General features: G+C 36.9%; 2 protein-coding genes across 2 annotated transcripts; one reads left to right on the top strand and one right to left on the bottom strand.

Moving 5' to 3' along the window:
- Positions 1-306: 306 nt before the first annotated feature.
- Positions 307-26507, top strand: LOC149779050 (uncharacterized). Its single transcript, XM_089938387.1, has 9 exons — positions 307-427; positions 828-1029; positions 2924-3056; positions 4236-4334; positions 10251-10296; positions 11019-11032; positions 17686-17732; positions 21380-21543; positions 22684-26507. The coding sequence occupies exons 1-9, from the start codon at positions 408-410 to the stop codon at positions 23306-23308; spliced, it is 1350 nt and encodes a 449-aa protein (XP_089794513.1). The 5' UTR covers positions 307-407; the 3' UTR covers positions 23309-26507.
- Positions 14702-17782, bottom strand: LOC149779051 (dopamine beta-hydroxylase-like). Its single transcript, XM_089939619.1, has 3 exons — positions 17255-17782; positions 15860-16023; positions 14702-15319 (listed from the first exon to the last, which is right to left on the bottom strand). Exons 1-3 carry the CDS (start codon positions 17427-17429, stop codon positions 15068-15070), a joined length of 591 nt encoding a protein of 196 aa, XP_089795745.1. The 5' UTR covers positions 17430-17782; the 3' UTR covers positions 14702-15067.
- Positions 26508-26909: the final 402 nt, after the last annotated feature.

The following is a 26909-nucleotide window of genomic DNA, read 5'->3' on the forward strand; positions in this document are numbered from 1 at the left end:
AAAACTAGAGCCAATTTTGCAATTTGACTGTCATATTCGTGTTCAGCACATAAAAATTGATAAGAATTGACTAATTTTATTTCAGTAACATGACTTTTGTAAAAATTTGTTGTCCAGTGTTATATCATGTTCATATGCTAAATACAGATATTGGTATTTTAATATTAAGCGCTAACAGTTGCATTGAAACTGATATATCCTCCTGCGACAAAGTTGATTAAAATTGATAAGTACGGTAACCCGAACCACTTATTTAAAGTAGATCGGATTTGCATAAGTAGCGTTATCCGTAGCTAAGATCTGTAACGTCAATGTTCGTACAGTGTATGTGCAGTGAACTGTATTATGTATGTGTGACTTTGGTGTCCTAAACGCAACACAACTAAGACATACATTTGGATCTGGGGATGGACGAAATATGTAAAAGGTAAATATGAAGTACAGATACAATTATTTGTTTTCTTTCAAATTATAATTTTAAAATTGAATCACCTTTTTCACTATAGTAGGAAACGCCTTTCAGGACTGTACTTTGTGACATCACTTAATGGCTTGGCATGCTACAAATCTCTTAAGAAAGAGTTTAAAACTAAATCTTCTTCTTATGTCTATTAAAGATTGGAATAGCACACGCTTACATTTTTGTCAAATTTCAAAGTAATTATAGACTTAGATAATACATTTCAGAGCTTACTACGTAGTAACAAAATAGCTATGTCTTATTCGATCATATACTCTAGGCAATGTATTTTCTCTCTTTTGAAGGTTGTCTGACATCTTTATTTTATTTTTGTTTTTATTTATTTATTTCTTTGCTTATTGGGCAGACTTCGTTCACTGTCTGTGTTTCTGCTGTGGTTACTGTACAGCGTTGGATGCTACCAAATATTCCAGGATTTAATCCCCAATGGAAATATAGTACCTCATCCCTGCAAGGCGAATTACATATGGCGCGGAGTGGGACACATGAACCCGCTAGGTGGTGGCCAGAGAAATCCTTTTGGCCTAGCTTTCCATGCAGCTGAGAAGGTACGTTATGACAAATAAAATATTTCACATCAAAGACAAAAAGAAAATATTGGGAGGTTCCTATTAGTAGTGAATGTAATTCAACTTTAATATTTTCAGTTTTACAAAACGCTTAAGACATTTCCATGTTGGACACTTGTAGTTATAAATAAATCTATCATAAGGGTAAAATTGGTTTACCTTTGCAGCAAATGCATCCAGGGAAAGCACGAACTATTGTCAATAACCAGTGTACGGATTTTGGTTTGCTCTACATGGATTAAACTTTACATCAGACGCCGAAATTAATTTTTACCTACTTGAATTGCTGGTTCTTTGGTTTGGTTAATGGATCAAGTCTACTGTGCTTGAATTGGTTTGAATAGATTATACACGAATAACCTACACACCATTGCCGCTATGCAATGTATCGTCAGGCACTCTAAGGCACAAAACAAAAATTTCTATCATATTGTGAACTACATTAATACATAAAGACTAGATAAAGAGTAAACAAAATACTCACTTGTAACCTCTATCCTGCTGAAATAAATATCTCCGAAGAAACCGATAAATCCCAGCAAAGTTTTCATCTAAATTATGACAGTTTGCCAGTAGTAATCACAGAGACATGCAGAAAAAGATATTGATTGGTAAGCAATGATTATACAGAGCTGTAACTCTCGTCATTACGTCCATTGACGAATAATAGATTTTTTTAAAATAGCAAACTCAAATATTAAGAACAAAATATGTGGAGTTCGAGAAGTGAGATCTGTGCCATTGGGCAGACGTGATAGCATGTAAATGATGGTTACTTGGTTGGTTTTAACGTTACTTAGACATGTTGGCAGACGTGATAGCATGTAAATGATGGTTACTTGGCTGGTTTTAACGGCACTCAGAGGCGGCGTTAGGAGTACGCGGGACCTAGGGCCGACCAAGACCACGCGGGGCCAGAGTGAAAAACTGAGATCCAAGTTACCGGACAGCCGTTGCCCGCTAGTGGCGTTGAGAAAATGGCTGCATCTGTCTGCATCTGTGCTGCCACATGTTAATTGCGTTACGAAGTTGACTAAGTTGACTTCGCAACTTTGCGTGCATTACGTGCGGCCTGTATCAGCGTTTCCAATCTACCGGAGAATATAGCTTGACAAACTCATAATGACGACCTTAGACCTGAAGCGCGATGCCCCTGCAAGATCGGGGCCTCGGGCGGTCGACCCACTTGCCACCGCCAAACGCCGTTCCTGACGGCACTTAGACATATTGGCCAGTTCATGCATTGGCAGTGGTAACTATGTGCCTTTCTAAAGGACATACCAAAGCACAGTACTAAGATTACCTAGACGGATATTAAACCAAAGACTGTTGGATTGCGCTTGCATAAGGTAGGGTGATTACCACTGCGTCGGTCGCCATGAACTCGAATCACGATGTTGATAAGCCGGCAAAAAATCAGCGTGGCATATGCAACTGCACGCATAACACCCATATTAATATGGAGGGTTGATAAGCGAAAGGGTGGATCACTTTTTCGCGGTGTCCCAGTGTCAATAATAAACGATTTCTGTCCGACTTAAAGCCTGTCCAACCTAAAAGATATAATAGAACCAATCAAATACTATAGCAACGGTCTGAATACAGTGCATATTTATAAAATAGAGATAACAAGTCTAGTGTACAAAATCCCCACGTGACATAGTGTAGTCAATGCCATTTTCAGTCCACAACAGCAGGATTTCCCGAACATTAAACAAGCAGAAGTGGATGCCCGGAATATATATAGTTGGCTTAATAATCGTTTCACAGAGTGATGAGGTAGAAAGAAAGCACCCAACATATTCGTTGACGCTGGTTATAAGAAGGAATGATAGTTTAAGAACAAAATGGTATTATCTTTAATCGGTTTCAGCAATGGACTACATCGTTTTGTCAGCAAGACTCGGATGGAGATGGTAAGACAAACGGAGAAGAACTGGGAGACCCGGATTGTGTTTGGTCCCAAGGTCAGGCGCCATCAAAATCAATAGGACTTTCTCATCCGGGTTAGTACGTGTCACAATATTACAGTATTTCATCATGATTCAAAGTATTCAGGTTTTTCATGTTTCATTTTTAATATTTCATTTTTTTCTCTCTTGCATTAACACCCGGTTGTCTTTCGTAGTGCATAACATCTATAAAATAAGTATGTCATGGTTAAAGGCCAAGGTCACCCTAAAGATCGACGTTCCTTACACCGAAACGCAAACTTGTGTTTTTGTCATTTGAAAGGGCTTTTTTGCAAACTTATTTTTAAACAAATATTTAAATACATTTTCCCAAGCTAGGAAGCAGTCTTAGGGAAAGGATGGATACTTTTAAAAGTAAATGGGTTATTGAAATGCAGGCTGTATTATGATAACCCAAATCCTCAATGATTTAGCTATGTTTATGCCATGGGACAAGTATGATTAAACTTTCATATACAATGGGACATTGCGAAAATTAAATTGGAATGTGGGTCTACCTCTGGCTACTTCTAACTTCGGGTTGGAGAGTCTGTGAATACGCCAGGCTATTTTAATTGTGGTTTTTCTCCAGCACATGTAACACTATATGCACAAGACGTTGAAAATATCTGCTTGATCTGAACACATTTTCACTACCATCAGTAGGGTAGTCATGTTTTCAAAACATCTGAGTGAATAAGCGTCATGAATAGTTTTAGTCCAGAACACAGTGGGGTGGGGGTCTCTCAACAAGAATAATCCGAACTGGATGATCTGGGTCGATTTTGTTGCTTTTAAGTAGTTAGAATCTGAAGGAAAAAACACCCTAGTCATATTAATACAGAGATGGCTTTTGGAAGGAAAGTATATTTAGGTTACGTAAATATTTTGAAACTTGTACAAAAAGCTTAACATAGACCGACATCGTTTGATTTATTCTTCATTTTACATTATTTGATCCAAGTTGAGTTTTTAATCCCTGACCAGAAACTTTCGATCCTGTAAGGATGTCTCTGCTGAAATATTGACAATTTCTACGAAAGTAACAGGCATGCGTGATTGTCTAGATCTCGTGTCACATCCGGTGCCGACAAACTTGTACGGAGGGACGGATAAAAATTTATTACAAACAATTAACAACTAGCAAGAAGATATATTGAATATTTTTACACTCATTCTTTTAGTTTTTGAATTTATGTACTAACCTTTTCACTTCCAAGCATTTTTCCCTAGGTGTTTGTGAACCAATGGATAGCCCCAGATGTACCGTCAATAATACTTGGGTCGACTGTACCTTGGACAAATTCCGATGCGATGGCATCAACAATGTTGGTAAGAACACCAAACGAATTAATACTGATATCAAACTAACCCTCTGCGTTCATTTATTCTCTTTCTCCCTTGATAATACAGATGGTTATGATTCATCAACGTAAATGACAAATTCGACAATGCATGTAACAACAATACCAACAAAAAAATAAAAAGTCCAATTTCCATCGATGGTTCCCGAACGCACAGCATTCCTACCTCGCGAAGAATGAATTAGGTGATGCTAGGTTGCATACAATCATCTTTTACGCATGTGTACTGTTCGAAAACATTATATATCGTATATCATATTATTTGAAATTAATAGTACGTATTACATTATTGTTAGTTATATGTAATTGCTAGTCTATGTTACTTAATCGTTATAGTCGGCCTTTTCTTCTGCTTCTTCAATGTATACGAACAGGCTATATCAATCTGTTCTACGTTACACGCCCACCCACCAGCTATTGTTAAAAGTACTTTATTTTTGATTTTACCTGTCATACTTCAAATAGGTCAAATTTCTAGCTTTCTGTTGTGCATGATTAAACAGGTATACAGCCAAAATGCTTCCGAAAAAGATGTTGTCAAACTTTACCAATTCAGGGTCACTGAGAACGAAAATGATGGTTAAGATTGTTGATTGGCTCTAGTTTTAAAGATATGATACTGGGTCAGTTTATGCGACCCTTGACATGTGAATGGCGGATGAAAGTGAGTTATAAGGAGAAGGCATCTCAATTTAAACAAGAAATGACTAAAATACATCTTTAAGTGGGTCTATGAATAAATATATGACTGGGTTTGGACAGTACTTGTTGCTTTAGGCAAACAATGAATGATGCAATCTGAAGCCGGTATAGCGTCATACATGATACGAATTGCATTTCGTTATTCCTAGAAGTCATGGACGTTGCAATCATAACTAAGCTTCTGAGCAAATTGTCCTATATCAGCTCTAGAAATCATACAGTGTCATGCTCTCTTTTTTGTCAGTGTTTGATTTTGCAAAGGGACACATTTCCTTTTAGCCAAAGTGAACAGAGATGCCTCATACTTGTGTGAACAATGTAGATAACTTCTACTTTGTTTGTGATGAAGTGCATTTGCATCAGCTATACGCCCAGTACCTCACAGAGAAGGACTGCCGGTTCCTGATGCAACAGAATCATTCTCACTTGAGTCAGACGAGGAAGAGGAAGAAGATGAAACTTCTAGTCCTGAACCATCAATGTCAAAAGACCTATATTTGCTTCCGTCTTCCTCCTCTGAACCACACCTCATAACACAAAGTGAACTGATGGGTTTGGTAATATCCAAGAGTAAGGCAGAGCTGTTGGGCTGCAGACCACAGCAGTGGAATCCTCTGGCAGGTGATGTTAGGGTTTCCATGTTCCGTGACCGTCAAAAGGATATTGTCCCATTCTTCTTCATGGAAGGTGCTTGTAGCTTGCAACAACATGAATGGTGTGATGGCAGCCCTCAACATCGTTCAAGATCTAGATGAGTGGAGACTGTTAATTGATGCATCGAAGACGAGTCTTAAATCTGTTTGGCGGCCTAATGGCAATATTTTGGCACCAAGTCCAGTTGGGCATGCAGTCCATATGAAGGAAACCTATGAAACATGAAACAACTTTTGAGGTGTATAAACTGTGATCAACATCAGTGGCAGCTTTGTAGCAATTTGAAGGTTCTTCCTATCTTGCTTGGTCTGCAGACTGGTTACACAAAGTACTGCAGTTTTCACTGCGAATGTAATAGTCATGGGAGTGATTCACACTGCATCAATCTAGATTGGCCACTCCGACAGTCATTGGAGCTTTGGAGGAAAAGTGTTCAGCATCCACCACTTGTTGAATCAAGGAAGATTCTACTTCATCCTTGCACATCAAGCTGGGTCTGATGAAGAATTTTGTCAAGGCCATGGGCAAAGCACAAGCAGATTTCAAGTACCTCCATGGCAAATATTCAAGTTTAAGTGAATCTAAGATAAAGGAAGATGTGTTTGTTGGTCATTAGATTCGTGAACTTCTTCGAGATGATGCATTAGACCTTGCACTGCGTGGCAAGGAAAAGACGGTATGGAAAGCCTTCCAGTTAGTGGCAACCGAGTTTCTCGAAAACACCAAGGCAGACAACTGCAGGGAGTTGGTAAGAAAAACTCCTCAAGTCATACTAAAGCCTTGGTTGCCATATGTCACTTAAGATACATTGTTTGCACTCTCATCTAGATTAGTTCCACCGAACTGCGGAGCAGTGAGCGACGAACACGGCGAATGATTTCACCAGGGCATTACAACAATGGAGAAACGCTATGAGAGCAAATGGAGACCCTCAAGGCTTGCAGACTAGTGCTGGACAGTGTCAAGAGATGCTCCATTCAATGAATACAAGAGACAAGCCAAGAAGCGCAGAGTAGACACTGAATAAGGATTAAGTTATGTACTGTACTTATATCAATACAATAATTTTTGCCTGTTGTTTCAAATAAATTTTATTTATATAACCCTTTGTTCTTGTTGTTGTTGTTGTAATGGGGTTTAACGCCATTTTCAGCACAAGATAGGTTATACATGGTGGCCAGTATTAATGGTGGAGGAAGAACCCTGGAACACCCTCGAAAGAACCACCGACCCACGAGAAGCTACCGGCAAGCTTTCTCACATACCCACATTAGTCGAGCCCAAGACTCGAACCCACGCAGACAAAGTTGAGATGGCAGTGATCCGTAACGGAGAGCGCTTTAGGTCACTCGGCCACTCTGGCCCACTCCAATTTTCGTAAAGTGTGACATAAACACTACGGGTGAAATATTATTATGTAAAACAACCATAAACATATGAAAAGAACTAGGTTTGAAATTTATGATTAAAACTCTACTATCTACATAATATACGTAGACGTAAAATCTAAAAACTTAAATATCTTGGAAACGGCAGCCGATCACTTGCTTTACTTGTCATATTTGAATCCACAATAAATAACACATTTTTCTCACTGAAGCAGACGACATCTAACAAATTCTAGACCAGTCTTACATGTGTTATTGTTAAGTTAAAGTCTGTTTCAAACGGATCGAATATGTAAATACCTTAAATCTAGGTTTATTAAAACAAATACTTTACCAAATTTAGTATCTTTACCGAAAACCCTGACAACTCTGGAACTCAATTAGTTTGGGGCAAGCAAATTGATTCCAGTGTCAGTTAGAAGCTTAGTTTGCAGCAGACAATGAAAAACGCAACATAAATTTATTGTAATAAATCTTTGCCATCATTACAAGCAATTGTGGTTAATTTTCTGCGAAGTATTGTCTACGAATAAAAACTCGTACTTTTATTATGTTTAATTTGATTCCGTGATTTTTGTTTATTGCTTTTATTTCAGAAAACTGGAATGATAGTCTTAATCGAACCTGTTGAAACAGAATTTAGAATGTGCCTTTTCGCAAGGCAAAACTTGGAAGGGATATTCCCCTGTGGGACACGCATTAATAATTCAATAGCCTCCTGTATGGCATACTGAAATAATCTTGTATGCCAGAAAAACTTGTAAATATGTTCCGATATATTCATATATTTCGCAAGCACCTAGATATGTTCTGTAAAGTTTGAATAACACCGTTGGAGTAAATTAAGTATTTAGATGAAACGTTTGGCAGCGGGATGGTTCCAGCAAAGCTCAACATGACAAACACTCGCGGCTATCACAACCAGTTCTATATTCTAACTACGAAAACCAAAGAGCGTCATATTTTGACATGTATGTATTATCCAATATTTAAAGAAAACATTTATTATGGATAATAGTTTTAAAATAATACGCGACTTAAAGTTAATAAGGACACAAATAATAACAAGCATTGCTGAACATATATTTGTGGGGAGTTTTTTTATTATTATAAAGATTTATGCTTATAATACTTTGCAAAACTTGCTACATTTTTCTGACAGATTTTCCTTTGTATTTGGGAGAAGGCGGCGATGAAAATATGTTTGTTTAAAGAGTGACTCGAACTTTTGATTCATACATTGAATTCTTTTTTTTTTGTCCAATCAAAACTCCTTAGAAGTAGTGGCGCATCGGTTTGGCTCTTTTTGTATTTGAAGGACTGAAGGTGAAAAGAGAAACTCTAATGCCACAGAAGATGCAGGCGAGATATACAGGGTCATTTGTATTATTTCGCTTGCGCAAAGTTTATGCTACACCATCGGCATTGTAGTTCCTGTCACTGGCTTATATGTTATAAAATGTAAACTTGTCATATTAGGCCATTTTCTCAACGGCCATTGCTTGTAAACAATACATAGGTCAATTTTTCAAAGACTACTGCTTGTACACTTTTCTGTGTCATTGTCTTGAACGCTACCGGATGTTGTTACACGTGCATTCATCAGGAGGAGAACTAAACATTCGAAGCAGAGAATGATACTGTAACGTACTTTGTTCGCGAACTTGATCATGTGTACTGTTTACTTTTATAGCAGTTTATCAGACACTGCTGTTTGTGGTCATGCAAATAGATACATGCATACAACAATGCGGGGTATTAGGTTACTATGACTTGTGATTTTAATATACAAGTTTTATATTTAGACAAGTTTCTGGCTCACATTTAGTTGTGCATTTATGAAAATATGTATGTTAATACATTTTGAAAAATACCTCAACATCATATAAAATCACCTTACAGACACTTTTCTTTCCCGATCCAATTGTACGCTGATGACACCCAAATATACAAATCTAGCCACCCAACTGAAGTTGATGCTACCATCCAAGGTGTAGAGAGGTGCATTTCTGATGTGAAATCATCTATGACTTGTAACAAGCTGCAGATGAATGATGATAAAAATGAGGCCATTCTGATCACAACACAAAGACTTTCTCATTCACATCCTTTACCTCAAACAATAGCAACGCCAACATTAAATTCACACAATCAGTACGAAACCTAGGTGTTACTCTGGACAGTACTCTCACATTGCACCAACATGTCATGAACATATGCAAGGCTGCATATCTTGAGCTGAGACGCATCAGCTCAATTCGCAAATATCTTTCAGTTGATGCCACTAAAACACTTGTGTGTTCATTAGTACTTTCAAGACTGGACTATTGTAACTCAATTCTGTCTGGTTCATCTCAATATCTACCCCAGAACTTCAAAAAGTTCAAAACACAGCTGCTCGGATCATACTTAGAGTACCACGATCAGAGCACACCTCCCCGCTGCTCTGTACTCTACACTGGCTATCCATTCTATCCAGAATCAAACACAAAATTTGTTCTCTGTGCTACATTTCAGTGTTGGATTCTAGTCCAACATACCTATCTGACCCCACCCATGTGTATACACCAGCAAGATCTTACGCTCCTCTTCTGACAATCGTATACTCATTATTCCCACTATGAAAACAAAGTCATATGGACGGCGTTCTTTTGCATACCAGGGCCCAGCAACGTGGAATGAATTGCCCACTGAACTTAGACACAAAGACACAGTGATCACATTCAAGAGGGCTCTCAAAGCTCACTTATTTCGACAGCAAGAACAAACTTAAAGACCTAATAATGTTTCCTACCTGAAATATTCTCAGCATGTTTTTTTTTTACTTGTTTAAAATTATTTTTTAATGTTTTTCTAATTTCATGTTGTTTGTTTTTGTAATAATGTTATTGTTTCTTATCTTATAGGTGTTGTCTAATGTTGTAAGGCGCTTAGAGCTTCTAAAGATTAGGCGCTATACAAAGTCCTCATTATTATTATTATTATTATCATAAATTGTTCATGTTTAAATGAGGTTCTTACGCAAGGTTTATCATTCATTCATGATATTTTTGATACCGCGATGAAGTACCTCACAATATGCAAGCACATGTTCCTCAATATCAAACGGAGGTCTAAGTTACTTGCCTTTTACATTTCAGTTGTTTACGAACAGCTATGCTATTTGGATGATTTAGTTGGACCCTGGTGCTAATATCGTCATTATACGTGATAGGTTTTTCCACCTGTGACGCACAGTATCATCTCGTCAAGTAAATGAGAATATTATATTGACATAATGTGTAGCATAGACGAGTCCGCGTTAGTGAAAAGATAGATAATCGCCGTTTTTTCTTTTGCAGCGGTTGGTGTTAACAGTTTTGTTAAAAGGGTTGGTAAAGTCTTTCAGGAAATGCTTTGATTGTGGATTTGACGTGCAAGTCTTACAAATCTTGTTTAATGCTTTTTATACTAAAATTTAGACACAGTTTGCAGAAGATACAATTGCACTTATCGCAGGCGTTCGCAGTATGCAGACTATTCATTTGGAGGCTCTCACGGACTATCGTTTTATATGTTTAAATACATTATTGTCACAAGAACTATGCTTACTGATTTCTCAGCTCATTTAAATTCTAGCACTATTGACGTGTGTGTCCCAAACTTATTCACGTTGAGTACACAGTTCAGTGTATAATAGTTCAGGAAACGTCAATCCCTGTGAATCGTCAGAAATAGATAAGTAAATTATTGGTTGATTGACCATTGATTAATCAAGGTTGAACAATATGTTCATTCCTTTGTGTATTTGTTCATTTGATCGAACATTTTGATTGAGTGACGTACCGGCTTATTTTATTCTCATTTCATAAGAGATACATTTTCTTTCATTCTTAATTTATTCATTGGTTAATATGTTCCTACTTTAGGTTTTCATTAAGCAGTAAATATTGGATTTGGCTCATAATTGACTACTGACTGACATATTTTCTTCGTACCCCATAGTGACAATTTTTATTTATTTCTTAATATTGTTAAGGAAACAAGCAATAATTTTCACAGAACCCTTTCTGTTGCTAATGAAGCCTATCGCCTTTATCATACTTTATATCCTGAAGGACAGTACAGCAAATTCTTTTAAAATTGCTATCAATAGATTACATGTTCTGAACATATAAATTGTTCACTGATCTTTTGTCGTATGACAATTCTTAAACCGCGAGATTTATATGGGTTACTTGTTACAAATCTGTGGTCCTAAACGAAGTACCATAAAAGGGTGAAACCCAACAATTGTTGTTAAATATAAGAAATAATGTTTTCCCTAAAATACAAAGTTGAAAATTAAAAGTAACCTGCATTACGGTGAATGAAACAATAAATGGTCCTAAAGTTATATCACGAATATAAGAGTATCGAATATTCCAAATGAGTTTACAGTAGTATTCCGAATGAAGTTCAGTCTGCTGTGCTGATGTGCCAATAATCTGAAATAGTTTGATGTTATATAATTCAAAATGTCTTCCAGTGAATTCACTCAAAAACAGTTACTTAGTCATAAACGTTAAGAACTTTGTAATTCCAATGAATAATTGAAAACAAAGTATTTCTCAGAACTGAACAGAACTGAATTACTCCATTACGACTGACGGTTAAGATAGGAATAACTAATTTTCATGTGAAACATCACTTGCATAGAAAGCAAGACGTAATTTTAGAACCAGAATGAGGGTTGATTATCCATTTAGCTTGTCAGCAAGGTCAGGTACTTTAGCAGCTAACTAATCAGAAAGTAGGTCACCTGGTTTTCTAAGAGGTAAATCCATAACCTAAGTTGAAGTCTCATCAAATTCATCAACAAGATTTCTTCTACACCTTTCAAGGTTAAAAGGCTACATCAACATGTTTATTGCAATTAAAGGTACATCCCGTGCTCCTGAGAATATGTAATATGTTTAAGAATTATCCTTACAATCTGTAATCCTACTAATTAACCACATAATATAGATGCACTTAACACTCTTATTCATCTGCGAAATTGAAGACATTTCCTTGATATGAGAACGAAAGACTTTATTTTATTCATCAGCATACTTGAGGACATGTCCATTATATTAAAATGAGAGACTTTACATTATTCATCTGCATACTTTTGAAGACATTCCCATGAATTGAGAATAAGCGACATTTTATTGTTTATCTGAATACACTGGTCAACAGTGAAATCATTACTGACTTGAAAAGGCCCTAATCTGTAGTATTTTGGTGTGCCGAACACGAATATAACCGTGAAAAATTTGTATTGGCTCTCGTTTTGAAGATATTCATATACCTCATTTTCTATGTTTCACTGTGTAAATTTCTCCAGTAGGACTGCAGCAACATCCGGAATAATGATGTAACATTGCATAATACCATCATGCTCACATCATCCACAGTTGATTGCATCATTTTCTGATGCAATGCAATACTAATGCCATGCGGCTGCTGAAGTAAGTTGACGTCAGCAGTGTACTATACATGTGTAGGCCTATTATACTAATGCCAGGCGGCTGCTGAAGCTGACGTAAGCAGTGTACTATATAAAGCCCAATCAGATAGGTTCAGCATTTAAAATATTTTAGACGTTGTGCGAGACAGTTCAAGCTACTGTTACATAAAACTTATTATTTTATCCATTTACGTACAATAAAGAACAGTAATGCCTCGAAAGTGTGTTAATACCGCGGACAATTTTTGCTATATTTGTGGGGAAGTGACATTTGCCAACCAGAAGAAAAGTATCAATTCTCAAGTGAAGAAGGCATATCATCTTTACTTCGGATGCAAGGTTGGTGACCAAGACAAGCCTTGGGCTCCGCATATATGCTGTGCTACATGTACAACACAGCTTTCACAGTGGTTGAATTGCAAAAGGTCATCAATGCCGTTTGCAGTCCCAATGGTGTGGAGAGAGCCAAGCAACCACCTAAATGACTGTTACTTCTGCTTGGTTAAACCTCTTTCCGGCGGAATAACGAAGCGAAAGAAGTCGAGAATAGTCTACCCAAACATTCCGTCTGCATTGAGACCAGTTCCACATGGTGAGGGACTTCCTATTCCAGAACCTCCAGCAGAATATTCTCTTGATTCATCTGACGAAGACAAAGGTGAGTCGACCTGTTCTTCTCCTGGTCCATCAGCATGCAGTGATCCAGATTTTCACTGTGGTGCATCATCAACCCCACACAGAATAACACAGGAAGAACTAAATGACCTGATTCGTGATTTGGACTTATCAAAGAACAAGGCAGAATTGCTAGGATCAAGACTCCAACAATGGAATCTTCTAGAAGAAGATGTCACAATTACTGCATATCGAAAGTGCCACCAGCAATTGGAGCCTTTCTTCAGAAAGGAAAGTAATCTGATATTCTGTTCCGATATTGAGGGCCTCATGAATGCTTTAAAAATCACTCATGACCCACAAGAATGGAGACTATTTGTGGACTCTTCGAAACTGAGTCTCAAGGCTGTGCTTTTGCACAATGGAAACATTCTTCCATCTATTCCAGTAGCGTATGCTGTCCACATGAAAGAGACATACGATAACTTAAGGCAGCTACTGAATTCCATTGAGTATGACAAGTACAGCTGGCACCTCTGTGGTGATTTGAAGGTAGTTGCCCTTTTAATGGGACTGCAGCAAGGATATACAAAATACATGTGTTTCTTATGCGAGTGGGATAGCCGAGCAAGGGAAATGCACTACATGAGGAAGGAATGGACTCACAGGCAGAATGTAGCCATTGGAGAGAAGAATATCCAACACCCAGCTCTGGTTGAGGCTCAGAAAATCTTGCTACCACCCCTTCACATCAAACTAGGTTTGATGAAGAACTTCGTGAAAGCCATTGACCGGACTTTGCCAGCATTCCGATACCTGCATGAAAAATTCCCTCGACTCAGCGAAGCAAAGATTAAAGAGGGAGTTTTTGTGGGTCCTCAGATTCGAGAGCTTTTCAAAGATGACCGGTTCAACAACTTGCTGGAAGGTGACGCGAAACAAGCATGGAATGCTTTTCGCCTAGTTTCTACAAACTTCCTCGGAAATGTTAGGGCAGACAACTATAAGGAACTAGTAGAAGACATGTTGATGAAGTATAAGAAACTTGGCTGCAATATGTCTCTAAAGATTCACTTCCTTCATTCCCATTTGGATTTCTTTCCTAGCAACTGTGGTATTGTTAGTGATGAACACGGCGAACGTTTTCATCAAGATATCGCAACAATGGAACAAAGATACCAGGGAAAATGGTCCACTACAATGCTAGCTGACTACTGCTGGACACTCCTCAGAGATGCTCCCGAACAGCTGTACAAGAGACAGGCGAAGAAATCTAAGATGTAGTCAATGACTTGATTTTTTATAGGTAGGCTATTACAGTTGACCTTTTACTATTGGAATGCATTTCGTTATGTAAACATTAATTTCTTGCAGATTACAAAAAAACTAGAGCCAATTTTGCAATTTGACTGTCATATTCGTGTTCAGCACATAAAAATTGATAAGAATTGACTAATTTTATTTCAGTAACATGACTTTTGTAAAAATTTGTTGTCCAGTGATATCAGTTGATGGTTGTTCCATTTGATTGCACTTAAAAATGATTATCGATGGATCTGTCATTGCGAAATTTAAGACTTGTTGCTCAAATATAAATAAGCATCAGGCATTGTCCAATTAGTACTTTTTGAATTATGAAAGGAAAGAGTTACTGTTTGTTTGGTCTACTATGTGGAATCTTATTAGTGCATGTTCATACAAGCTAATCTGTGTAACATTTCTGCAACGTTGTGCAGTCATTCTCACCATGCAGGGAAATACGTGGCCATGCTGTTAGACATACCTAAAGAGTTAACGATAGGGCGATTATGATTGGTTGGCATGAAGACGAATCCCCGTGAAACTAATTCATCTTGTGGAAAAATCGTAGCATCACATACCTAGATAGTGCATATGATTGAAGGCGGTGACAATGTGTATATTGCCCACCATCAATTTCCTCGTACAATCGCCCGGGCAAGATCCTGTAATGGCAAAAGCATTCTTGCCCGGTGGAATGTTTAGGCTTGTCTGACCAATCATCAAGATTCCCGCATCGTTGGGACGGAGCTCAGAAGTGTAGAATAATTTCAAACCAGATCTGTCTGTCGTGCCGGCAATTTTCTTAGGGTTGTTCCAATGAAGCTGAAATGTATAAATACACGAAGACGTAGGTACGTACGGCCATCCGTCCATAAACACATGTATCCAGTAAACAGATAGATATATAGACATATAAAAAGACGGAGATAAATGCAGGATAACAGACAGACAGACAAATGCAATATACAGTCGTGCGTTCATCCATTCATTTATCCGTGAGCGAATTAAAATTGTACCATGGGTTTCAATGAACTGGCAATATGAAGGCCAAAGGAACGCAAGACTGATGCATAGTGTGACGGAATGAAGAATGAATTTATGTGCAGATGAACGGACTAGGGTAACATTAGCACTCTTTCGGTGAAAAACAATTCAAGAATGAAATTAAGCAAAACATCTGACGATTCTAATAATGTAGCAATATTCTGCATTTTAACGGGATAAAAACAATTTCAAAGCAAAATAGTTTAAACACTTTGAATTTCCTTATAACAAGAATCATTAAATCTACTTTGCTAAATGCTGGAAAATATTACTGATTCTAAATGTAAAATATTTTATATAAATTTATAGAAAGCCCACCTCCATAACTGCTCGCTTATAACCATTGGTTCCTATTCGGATTCCGATTTTGTCATGGTAACAGATGCCTGGTATACCCAGAGTCCACACAGCAACAATATCCTCGCATCCTTCCTGAGCCGACATGAAACATTCTTCTGCTTGATTAGCGGTGTAGTTTTCACCTGCAGAAATAAAGGCATTTTATTTATCCATCTTCCCATCCATCCATCCATCCATCCATCCACGCACGCACCCACCGATCTATCTATCTATCTATCTATCTATCTATATATATATATATATATATATATATATATATATATATATATATATATATATATATATATCGTTCGTTCGTTCATGAGTTTGTTCGTTCGTGCGTCATCAATGCATTAAAGAAACGTACACATCATGAAGCCTGAACAGCAAGAAGGCTTGCTCCTCGTAGAACCTTATTGTACGACGACAAAGTCCTAGTTCAGTCCTCGGTGTTGTAATATCTAAGCGTTTTGTATTTGCTCATTAATGATCATTGGTTTTGAGCTGCACAACTAGATTTCCTCTTTAAAGACAAATTTATGAATGTATATGAAGGCATCTTTGTTCTTGACTGTGCTTTAAGCATGTTCGTATCCTTTTTTTTTTTTTTTTTTTTTTTTTTTTGTCGTAGAATGAGCTCAGAAAGACAAGCTCAATGACAAGCAAACTTCAGGAGAAAAGGTGGACTAATAGGCATAAAGAAGGACGGAAAGGTAACCCGCGGAAGTGTCGTTTTATAGTGACTGTTTATTGTTGTTGTTGTTGTAGGGTTTTAACGCCATTTTTCAGCACAAGATAGGTTATACATGGCGGCCAGTATAACTGGTGGAGGAAGAACCCTGGAAAACCCAGGGAAGAACCACCGACCCACGAGAAGCTACTGGCAGGCTTTCCCACGTACCCACGCTAGCCGAGCCTTGGACTCGAACCCACGCAGACAGAGGTGAGATGGCAGTGATCCGGAAAGGTGAGCGCTTTAGACCACTTGGCCACTCGGGGGCCCTTGTGACTGTTTAAGAAATTGCTATATAAAAGGACTATAACAATAATTATTATTAGTAGCATATTTTTCAGTCTCAAAATTTTCATGCGTATTGTATCATAATGATGATATGTCTTTGTATAAGTAGGAACGTTTGATATCGGGATATATTCATAAGCAATTGAACTAACATATCATAAGATGTCTCTGATCCATTTTAAAAGGCAATTGCTTCCAAATATACTTGAATGCAACGTTTGCCAAAATTCTAGAAATGTTTTATGCGCATCTTCATTTCTTGAAAACTGTTAACTTGTTTTTATTTGCTACTTGTTTGCATCTTTTTTTGTTGTTATTATCATTTATGCGTTTTGTTTTTACTTTCTGCTTACTCCTTTCATCACAACCGTAGACAGCAATATGATGTATAACATTAAGGTTATCCTGAAGAGCTTCAAATGCAATCAGGTGGAAGTCGCCATCTTTGGGTAGGTCAAACACCATACACATGTACGTTGTTTCTTTTGCTGGAACGGGGGTTGCTGGTATGCGGACCTCCAGGATCATTGTATCTGAAAGAATGCAAACCTAAATAATTATCTGTCAAAAGAATGCAAACAGAAAGGTAAAATGCCATTCATATTCTATTTTGCAGCCCCTTATGTTTCATTACGATGTGTTGCACAGTGCTCTTTATTTCGCAGAATTATATTGTATTGATTCATGTTCTATTTTGCAGCCCCTTACGTCTCATTACGACGTGTTGCACAGTGCCCATTATCTCATAGAATTATATTGTATTAATTCATGTTCAAATTTGCAGACCCTTATGTCACATCACGGCGTGCTGCACACATGAATGCACCTTTCGTAAATGTTAATTTTCTAAAAAGTATCATAAAGACTTTAAATTAAAAGGTTTACTCTAGAAAGCGCAAACGATGTCCAAACGCAGACCTCCTCATATTAAGGAAAAGCCTTCCGATATCACTGGACAACAAATTTTTACAAAAGTCATGTTACTGAAATAAAATTAGTCAATTCTTATCAATTTTTATGTGCTGAACACGAATATGACAGTCAAATTGCAAAATTGGCTCTAGTTTTTTTGTAATCTGCAAGAAATTAATGTTTACATAACGAAATGCATTCCAATAGTAAAAGGTCAACTGTAATAGCCTACCTATAAAAAATCAAGTCATTGACTACATCTTAGATTTCTTCGCCTGTCTCTTGTACAGCTGTTCGGGAGCATCTCTGAGGAGTGTCCAGCAGTAGTCAGCTAGCATTGTAGTGGACCATTTTCCCTGGTATCTTTGTTCCATTGTTGCGATATCTTGATGAAAACGTTCGCCGTGTTCATCACTAACAATACCACAGTTGCTAGGAAAGAAATCCAAATGGGAATGAAGGAAGTGAATCTTTAGAGACATATTGCAGCCAAGTTTCTTATACTTCATCAACATGTCTTCTACTAGTTCCTTATAGTTGTCTGCCCTAACATTTCCGAGGAAGTTTGTAGAAACTAGGCGAAAAGCATTCCATGCTTGTTTCGCGTCACCTTCCAGCAAGTTGTTGAACCGGTCATCTTTGAAAAGCTCTCGAATCTGAGGACCCACAAAAACTCCCTCTTTAATCTTTGCTTCGCTGAGTCGAGGGAATTTTTCATGCAGGTATCGGAATGCTGGCAAAGTCCGGTCAATGGCTTTCACGAAGTTCTTCATCAAACCTAGTTTGATGTGAAGGGGTGGTAGCAAGATTTTCTGAGCCTCAACCAGAGCTGGGTGTTGGATATTCTTCTCTCCAATGGCTACATTCTGCCTGTGAGTCCATTCCTTCCTCATGTAGTGCATTTCCCTTGCTCGGCTATCCCACTCGCATAAGAAACACATGTATTTTGTATATCCTTGCTGCAGTCCCATTAAAAGGGCAACTACCTTCAAATCACCACAGAGGTGCCAGCTGTACTTGTCATACTCAATGGAATTCAGTAGCTGCCTTAAGTTATCGTATGTCTCTTTCATGTGGACAGCATACGCTACTGGAATAGATGGAAGAATGTTTCCATTGTGCAAAAGCACAGCCTTGAGACTCAGTTTCGAAGAGTCCACAAATAGTCTCCATTCTTGTGGGTCATGAGTGATTTTTAAAGCATTCATGAGGCCCTCAATATCGGAACAGAATATCAGATTACTTTCCTTTCTGAAGAAAGGCTCCAATTGCTGGTGGCACTTTCGATATGCAGTAATTGTGACATCTTCTTCTAGAAGATTCCATTGTTGGAGTCTTGATCCTAGCAATTCTGCCTTGTTCTTTGATAAGTCCAAATCACGAATCAGGTCATTTAGTTCTTCCTGTGTTATTCTGTGTGGGGTTGATGATGCACCACAGTGAAAATCTGGATCACTGCATGCTGATGGACCAGGAGAAGAACAGGTCGACTCACCTTTGTCTTCGTCAGATGAATCAAGAGAATATTCTGCTGGAGGTTCTGGAATAGGAAGTCCCTCACCATGTGGAACTGGTCTCAATGCAGACGGAATGTTTGGGTAGACTATTCTCGACTTCTTTCGCTTCGTTATTCCGCCGGAAAGAGGTTTAACCAAGCAGAAGTAACAGTCATTTAGGTGGTTGCTTGGCTCTCTCCACACCATTGGGACTGCAAACGGCATTGATGACCTTTTGCAATTCAACCACTGTGAAAGCTGTGTTGTACATGTAGCACAGCATATATGCGGAGCCCAAGGCTTGTCTTGGTCACCAACCTTGCATCCGAAGTAAAGATGATATGCCTTCTTCACTTGAGAATTGATACTTTTCTTCTGGTTGGCAAATGTCACTTCCCCACAAATATAGCAAAAATTGTCCGCGGTATTAACACACTTTCGAGGCATTACTGTTCTTTATTGTACGTAAATGGATAAAATAATAAGTTTTATGTAACAGTAGCTTGAACTGTCTCGCACAACGTCTAAAATATTTTAAATGCTGAACCTATCTGATTGGGCTTTATATAGTACACTGCTTACGTCAGCTTCAGCAGCCGCCTGGCATTAGTATAATAGGCCTACACATGTATAGTACACTGCTGACGTCAACTTACTTCAGCAGCCGCATGGCATTAGTATTGCATTGCATCAGAAAATGATGCAATCAACTGTGGATGATGTGAGCATGATGGTATTATGCAATGTTACATCATTATTCCGGATGTTGCTGCAGTCCTACTGGAGAAATTTACACAGTGAAACATAGAAAATGAGGTATATGAATATCTTCAAAACGAGAGCCAATACAAATTTTTCACGGTTATATTCGTGTTCGGCACACCAAAATACTACAGATTAGGGCCTTTTCAAGTCAGTAATGATTTCACTGTTGACCAGTGTATCCAATATATCTTACATATTTCAGTTGTAAAATCTGTGGCTTACAATATCATTATAAAGTTTAAAAAAACCATTTTAAATGTTTCGATCGGTGTAGTAATATTACTGTCAAACGTGCTATCGTGTGACTGAGAACATTCAGAAATATGGAAAATTAGAGAAAATAATTACCGTACAATGTTTCGAGTGCACTACTATGAGGAACACTAGGTAGTTTTTATGCTAATGTACCTCTATGACAGATGATACTGTGCGTTAATGTACAACAGTTCTATGAAAGGTGCTGCCTTGTGTTATTGTAGATCACTGCTGTGAGAAGTACCACAGTGTATTACTTTAATGAACTTGTATGACTGGTGCTACAGTGTGTCATGATATACTAATATTATTATAGTGCACTTCTATGAGATTTGCACCGATTTGTGATTACAGTACACCTCTGTGAGAAAATTGCGCGTGTGACCCAAATAATTAAGTCCATGTCAGGTATCTTCAGACATCCAAAAAATAACGGACTTAACCTAAATTTCTAAGGGTTCTCAGTGGTAAAGACCATGACCATTTCTCCTTAATGGTGTTACTGTTACATATAAAGAATTTTAATATGATGTTCAGTCTGAAAGTATTCCTTTGAAAGCATATATTAAGACCTGGACTTGATTCTGTTCATAACTGCTTTCGTAACAGTTCACATAAATCAACTTGAAACCACTAATGTCACACGCATTCTACCAGAACATATGTATATTCACACATACGTGTGCCATACAAATTCCCCCAAAAATATAGAAGGACAATTTTAAACAGAAAAGAAATGAATAAATAGAACTGAACAGATCAAACGAATGCTAATCTTGTGAGGTTTAACGTATATGGCGTCGAGTATGTTGAGCAGATGTTAAATCGCATATGTTAAATATATCGAATATTCATCAGAGATTTGAACGTTTGTTATAAAATGTATTTAACATATGTAAGTCAAAGCGTATGTTTCACAAAGGCTTCCTCTGTGACAGCTATAGGTAAATGTAACACAGAGGAATATATTGCGAATTTTTGCAAGAATCTGGGTATTTTTCTGGGGCATGGACTTCGTCCATACAGAGGTGCTGCGCCTGCTATTGAAAGTTGTCATCATCTCTTATCCCACAGTCTAATTGTTCGCTAGCAAATCGATTATTATTTATCATTTCAGGAAAACAACAGCGCTTTGAACTACTAAGGAATGGTTCCAAACTTCAAGACCTTGCTTACGATAGCTTTTACAGTTACGACAGTCCCGTGATATACAAGTAAGAATGTAGTTTGGTTTTTATTTTAAGATATAACTACATCAACAAAATCCTCTAATCGTAGACAGAAGGAAAGCAAAAGAGTAAATGTTTGAAGCCTTAGACAAATTGTTGGAATTTAGTAAGTTATAAGAGACACTACATGCCATCAGTGTCGAAAGAGGACAGTTATGTTGAGGACACCTTAACGGAAAGGGATATGTAGCAATCACTTTTCTGATAAAGGGAACGCTTGTAACTGAATCGTCGTCGCCTCAAGTTTTGATCAACGATATTCATTTGCATATATCTCTAAATGTCTTTGATCTATATCATCCTTTTAGCCATGAATCAATACAAATCTATGGCAATTATTTTTGCCATGCTTGCCACGTCTTTTTACAATATGGCCATGGTTACAATAACAAATAACAATTGCGTTCGAGCTTTGATGAAATTTTTTTGTTTTCATTTTACGGCTTGCTCTTTGAACTTGGGGTTAAATTCACATTCGTGGACATTTTTATTAAAGTCATGGTCAGTGTCTTTTATTTACTTATATTTCCCAGAGTCCTTAATGCCTTTTGCTCATATTTTGGATGAATCTTTATGGATTGAAAGCAATTAATTATGCGACATGCTTGCACATCTTTTCGACCTAGTGGTCAAAATTACACGGTTTATAGGTATTCCTTGATCATAGGCTCCAGAGCCTCTCTCTCTAATATATATATATATATATATATATATATATATATATATATATATATATATATATATATATATATATATATATACCATATAGAGGTAAAAGTAAATTGTAACAGCATGTCTAAGATAAATGTTTATTGATATTTATGTGTACTTGCTTTCTGTAGAAAAGCACATGCTTATATTGTTACATTAATAAACATTTTCTATGTTGCTCTAATTTGCAATGATCTACCCATTACAAATACTATTCATCAGTATTGTAGCATCTTTCGTAGAATGGTATGCTATCTTGTGGGATAATAAACATAAATTATTTTGTCAAGGAATGCGAAAGTATGTAAAGTCAGGTAATAAGTTAGATAGCCAAATCATTTACAGGCACTTGGCATTATTAAAGCTTGCAAAATGATTCGAAAAGCTAAATGTAAACATTGTTTTATTTGTCAGTTTCGCCAGTCCTGTTGAAGTATGGCCGGGTGATGAATTGAAAACTAGCTGTGTTTTTAAATCGACATCCAGATCCAAGACTACCGTTTTTGGCTTGGGCACTTCCGATGAAATGTGCTACAGTTTTCTAATGTACTATCCAGAATGGAATGTTCTGCTCAAAGAATGCACCCAGTGGGATGACATTTCCACTTGTGACCTTGACACCGACATCAACGGTACAATACGTGGCTGTCCAACCCATTCGATTTTTGATACTAGTATCCCTCAGAATGCAGAGATCTATAACTCTGTCATGGAGAACTGTGACAGCACTGGTATCTATTGCAGGGAAGAATGCAAAAGCGTTGTAAAAAGGATCAGAAAACACCCGTGCTTTAATGGATCTGTCGATAAATGGATTCGTTCTCATCTTGCCGAGTTTCCCATTCTCGACGTTTCGGTACACATTATGGATTTTTACAACGCACTCGACTCGTGTGACGTAGAATTCGAGGTGGAGAAATCTCATGAAAATTGCAAGATATCTGGAGACTGGACACCTGTTCATTCTAGTACTGGCGCTTTTTGGAGCTTTCGGTCATTTGCACTGATAGTAGCTTGCATTATAAGAAAATATATTTAAATATAATGTCTAGTGCCGACAATTAAGTTTCTGAATTTGACACGTATTCTTTCACGATCATTCTGGCTTTAGCTGATCAGACGTATACTATTTTGTAACGTCAATCGTACTCTAAGACTAATATTACGCACTGTTTGATTGCAGGTATTTTATATCGTATTTGCATAAACCCATATTTTTAGGTCTACATACATACATACATACATACATACTCACTCACTCACTCACTCACTCCACTCACTCACTCACTCACTCACTCTAGCAATGGACTTCTGCTTCACGGAACATTTGCATACAGCAAAGCTATAAACGTTTCACAGATTACATCGGATTAGCTACGTATTTGAACTAAACATTTTGTCTTAGATAAATCGTATTGATGTTTTAGAAAACATGTGACTGTAATGATTACCAAGGAAAGAAACCCTAATGATCACCAGAGTGTGTACATCTGACAGTATTGACTTGTTTAAGACTTTACTATCGCGGGTGATTATCATGTTACCACTCCACTTGTCGTAGAATAGTGTTATATGACTTTTCATATTACAACCTTTTAAGCTGTATCTGTTCTAAGGATGGCAACGTAATTCGAATACTTCCAATGACAGAGTAAGGTATCATCTAATATTGAGAAGAAAATATTCAACTTGTTAGTCCATAGCTTAATATTGTAATGATTATGTCCTTACTTTTGCGCACGTAATGTAATTGGAAATATCCATCCGTCCGTACGTATCTATGTACGTCTGTCATCTGTCAATCGGTTCTTCTCATACCCTGAATGAAAGATGATGATCATGTTATGTATTTCGTTCAGTAAGCATAATACTCTTTGTTTAACTGCAACTATCGTTCCACCATTACTGATTGGCTCTACTGAATTGACTTACAAGATTCTGTCCGGTGTTTGTCTGCACTAGTGCATCTGTAATTTATTCATTTGTTTTATTTAAGAGTCAGAGTTTTGAAAATTAAGGTCATATGCAATCAATCATCTGAAATAGAACTTTACAGAAAGTCTGTAACCACATCGGACATGATATGGTCAATATTAAACGCTCCTTTGAAAACGCATTTCATAGCAATATCATGCCATAAGAGGCATGTACGTAGAAGCACCCATTTTTTAAAATAAAAAATCGGCCAAAAGGTTCAGTTTTTTTTATGGCAGGTATCAGTTGTAATACATATTTATGCAAAGACGTCTCACATAAACGCATGAGGCTGATGTCGGAAAGAAGTCATTCTTATTGTTTTATGTTTGGCAAAAAACTTGCAAACATCTGCTTGATGTTGTGGTAAAACGGTAAATATACAAAATAATATCCATATTTTCATGAAGGGGGACCACCGTCTTTAATTATATTTACATTACTGATATTAATATGAAATGCATATTTGAATTTGCATTGTTCTATGATTGTTTTTCGATTTTTGTTGAATTTTCTACTAATAAGTTTTCAGATTGTGTGATCTCATATCTTCCAATTTTTCATGAGAAAAAAATTCGATGTGCATATTATTACCATTACACCCCTCATGTAAGAAATTTGATGTGCATATTATTACCATTACACTCCTGAGTAAGAAATTCGATCTGCATATTATTCCCATTAAACTCCTGAGTAAGAAATTCGATGTGCATATTATTACCATTAAACTCCTGAGTAAGAAATTTGATGTGCATATTATTACCATTACACCCCTCATGTAAGAAATTTGATGTGCATATTATTACCATTACACTCCTGAGTAAGAAATTCGATGTGCATATTATTACCATTACACCCTTCATGTAAGAAATTTGATGTGCATATTATTACCATTAAACTCCTGAGTAAGAAATTCGATGTGCATATTATTACCATTAAACTCCTGAGTAAGAAATTCGATGTGCATATTATTACCATTAAACTCCTGAGTAAGAAATTCGATGTGCATATTATTACCATTACACTCCTGAGTAAGAAATTCGATGTGCATATTATTACCATTAAACTCCTGAGTAAGAAATTCGATGTGCATATTATTACCATTAAACTCCTGAGTAAGAAATTCGATGTGCATATTATTACCATTACACTCCTTGATATTCGAAATTGTATCTTTCCAAATCTTGTTCACTCTTTGCACCTGAACAATTCCATTTGGTATCATCTTATTAAGCATCAAGCTGGAAATATTAGCACCCTGAAAGCTACCCTGCTAACATAATGACAGTAACACTTTAGCATTTGGAAAGTTACAATGTAACACAATGAAAGTTACAAGTTAGCATCCTGAATGTTACAATGTAACACAATGAAAGTTACAAGTTAGCATCCTGAATGTTACTATGTAACACAATGAAAGTTATAAGTTAGCATCCTGAATGTTACTATGTAACACAATGAAAGTTATAAGTTAGCGTCCTAAATGTTACAATGTAACACAATGAAAGTTACAAGTTAGCATCCTGAATGTTACAATGTAACACAATAAAAGTTATCAGTTAGCATCACTAATGTTACAATGTAACACAATGAAAGTTAAAAGTTAGCATCCTGAATGTTACAATGATGAAAGTTAAGTTAGCATCCTGAATATTACAATGTAACACAATGAAAGTTATAAGTTAGCATCCTGAATGTTACTATGTAACACAGTGAAAGTTAAAAGTTAGCATCCTAAATATTACAATGTAACACAATGAAAGTTAAAAGTTAGTGTCCTGAATGTTGCAATGATGAAAGTTAAAAGTTAGCATCCTGAATGTTACTATGTAACACAATGAAAGTTACAAGTTAGCATCCTGAATGTTACAATGTAACACAATGAAAATAAAACTTAAGCATCTTGAAAGTTACAATGTATCACAGCGAAAGTTGCAAGTAATCTGTAAGGATAATGCACGTTGTAAAAAGGTGTTGTCCCTTCCTGACAACAAGTGGAGCTGCGGCAATGACCGTAAACAATGATTCTGGGTCACGTTTTCTGCAAATGATAATCCTGGAAAATTACGGATCACTAATACGGCCAACAAGCCCATGAGGAAAGTGTGCGTGCAAAATAGTATAATTTAATAAATGCTCATTACGTTTCTTTTCACGTATGATAAGATCAATGCTTGTTTCCTTCGGGGCGTTTCATCCCGACGAACAATTTCTTTACACTTTATGAAACGATTTTTCATTCAGTAAATCAAAGCCTAGTTATATTTATATTTTTTCGTTATTTATTTATAAATATGAAAATGATATATTTTGATCTCTTTACTTTTATTCAGAAAAAAGGATTCTTACACAATAATATCAAAAATCAAAGAACGTTAGAACTTTCTTCAATTTGTTTTAGTTTTATTCAATGTGAGTTTTGAGAAGGTTTTATATTTTGCAAACTATTTAGTTAAAATTAAGTACAATAATCATTACTGCATCACAAACATGGATAAGGCCCCTTTGACCTTTAGATTCAGTAATTTGAACACAAAAAACCCCAATAATGCCTTGGTTTTCGAGCTAAACAGTATCTCTGTGTTATTATTATTCGCTGCGTAAATTTAAGTCTTATGTTACCGAAATGATAACTGCTTTAGATAAAAACGCCAAGGCATAACAAC

This window comes from Sinohyriopsis cumingii, chromosome 17 (assembly GCF_028554795.1).
Source record: "Sinohyriopsis cumingii isolate HCF-2022 chromosome 17, ASM2855479v2, whole genome shotgun sequence".
NCBI lineage: Eukaryota > Metazoa > Mollusca > Bivalvia > Unionida > Unionidae > Sinohyriopsis > Sinohyriopsis cumingii.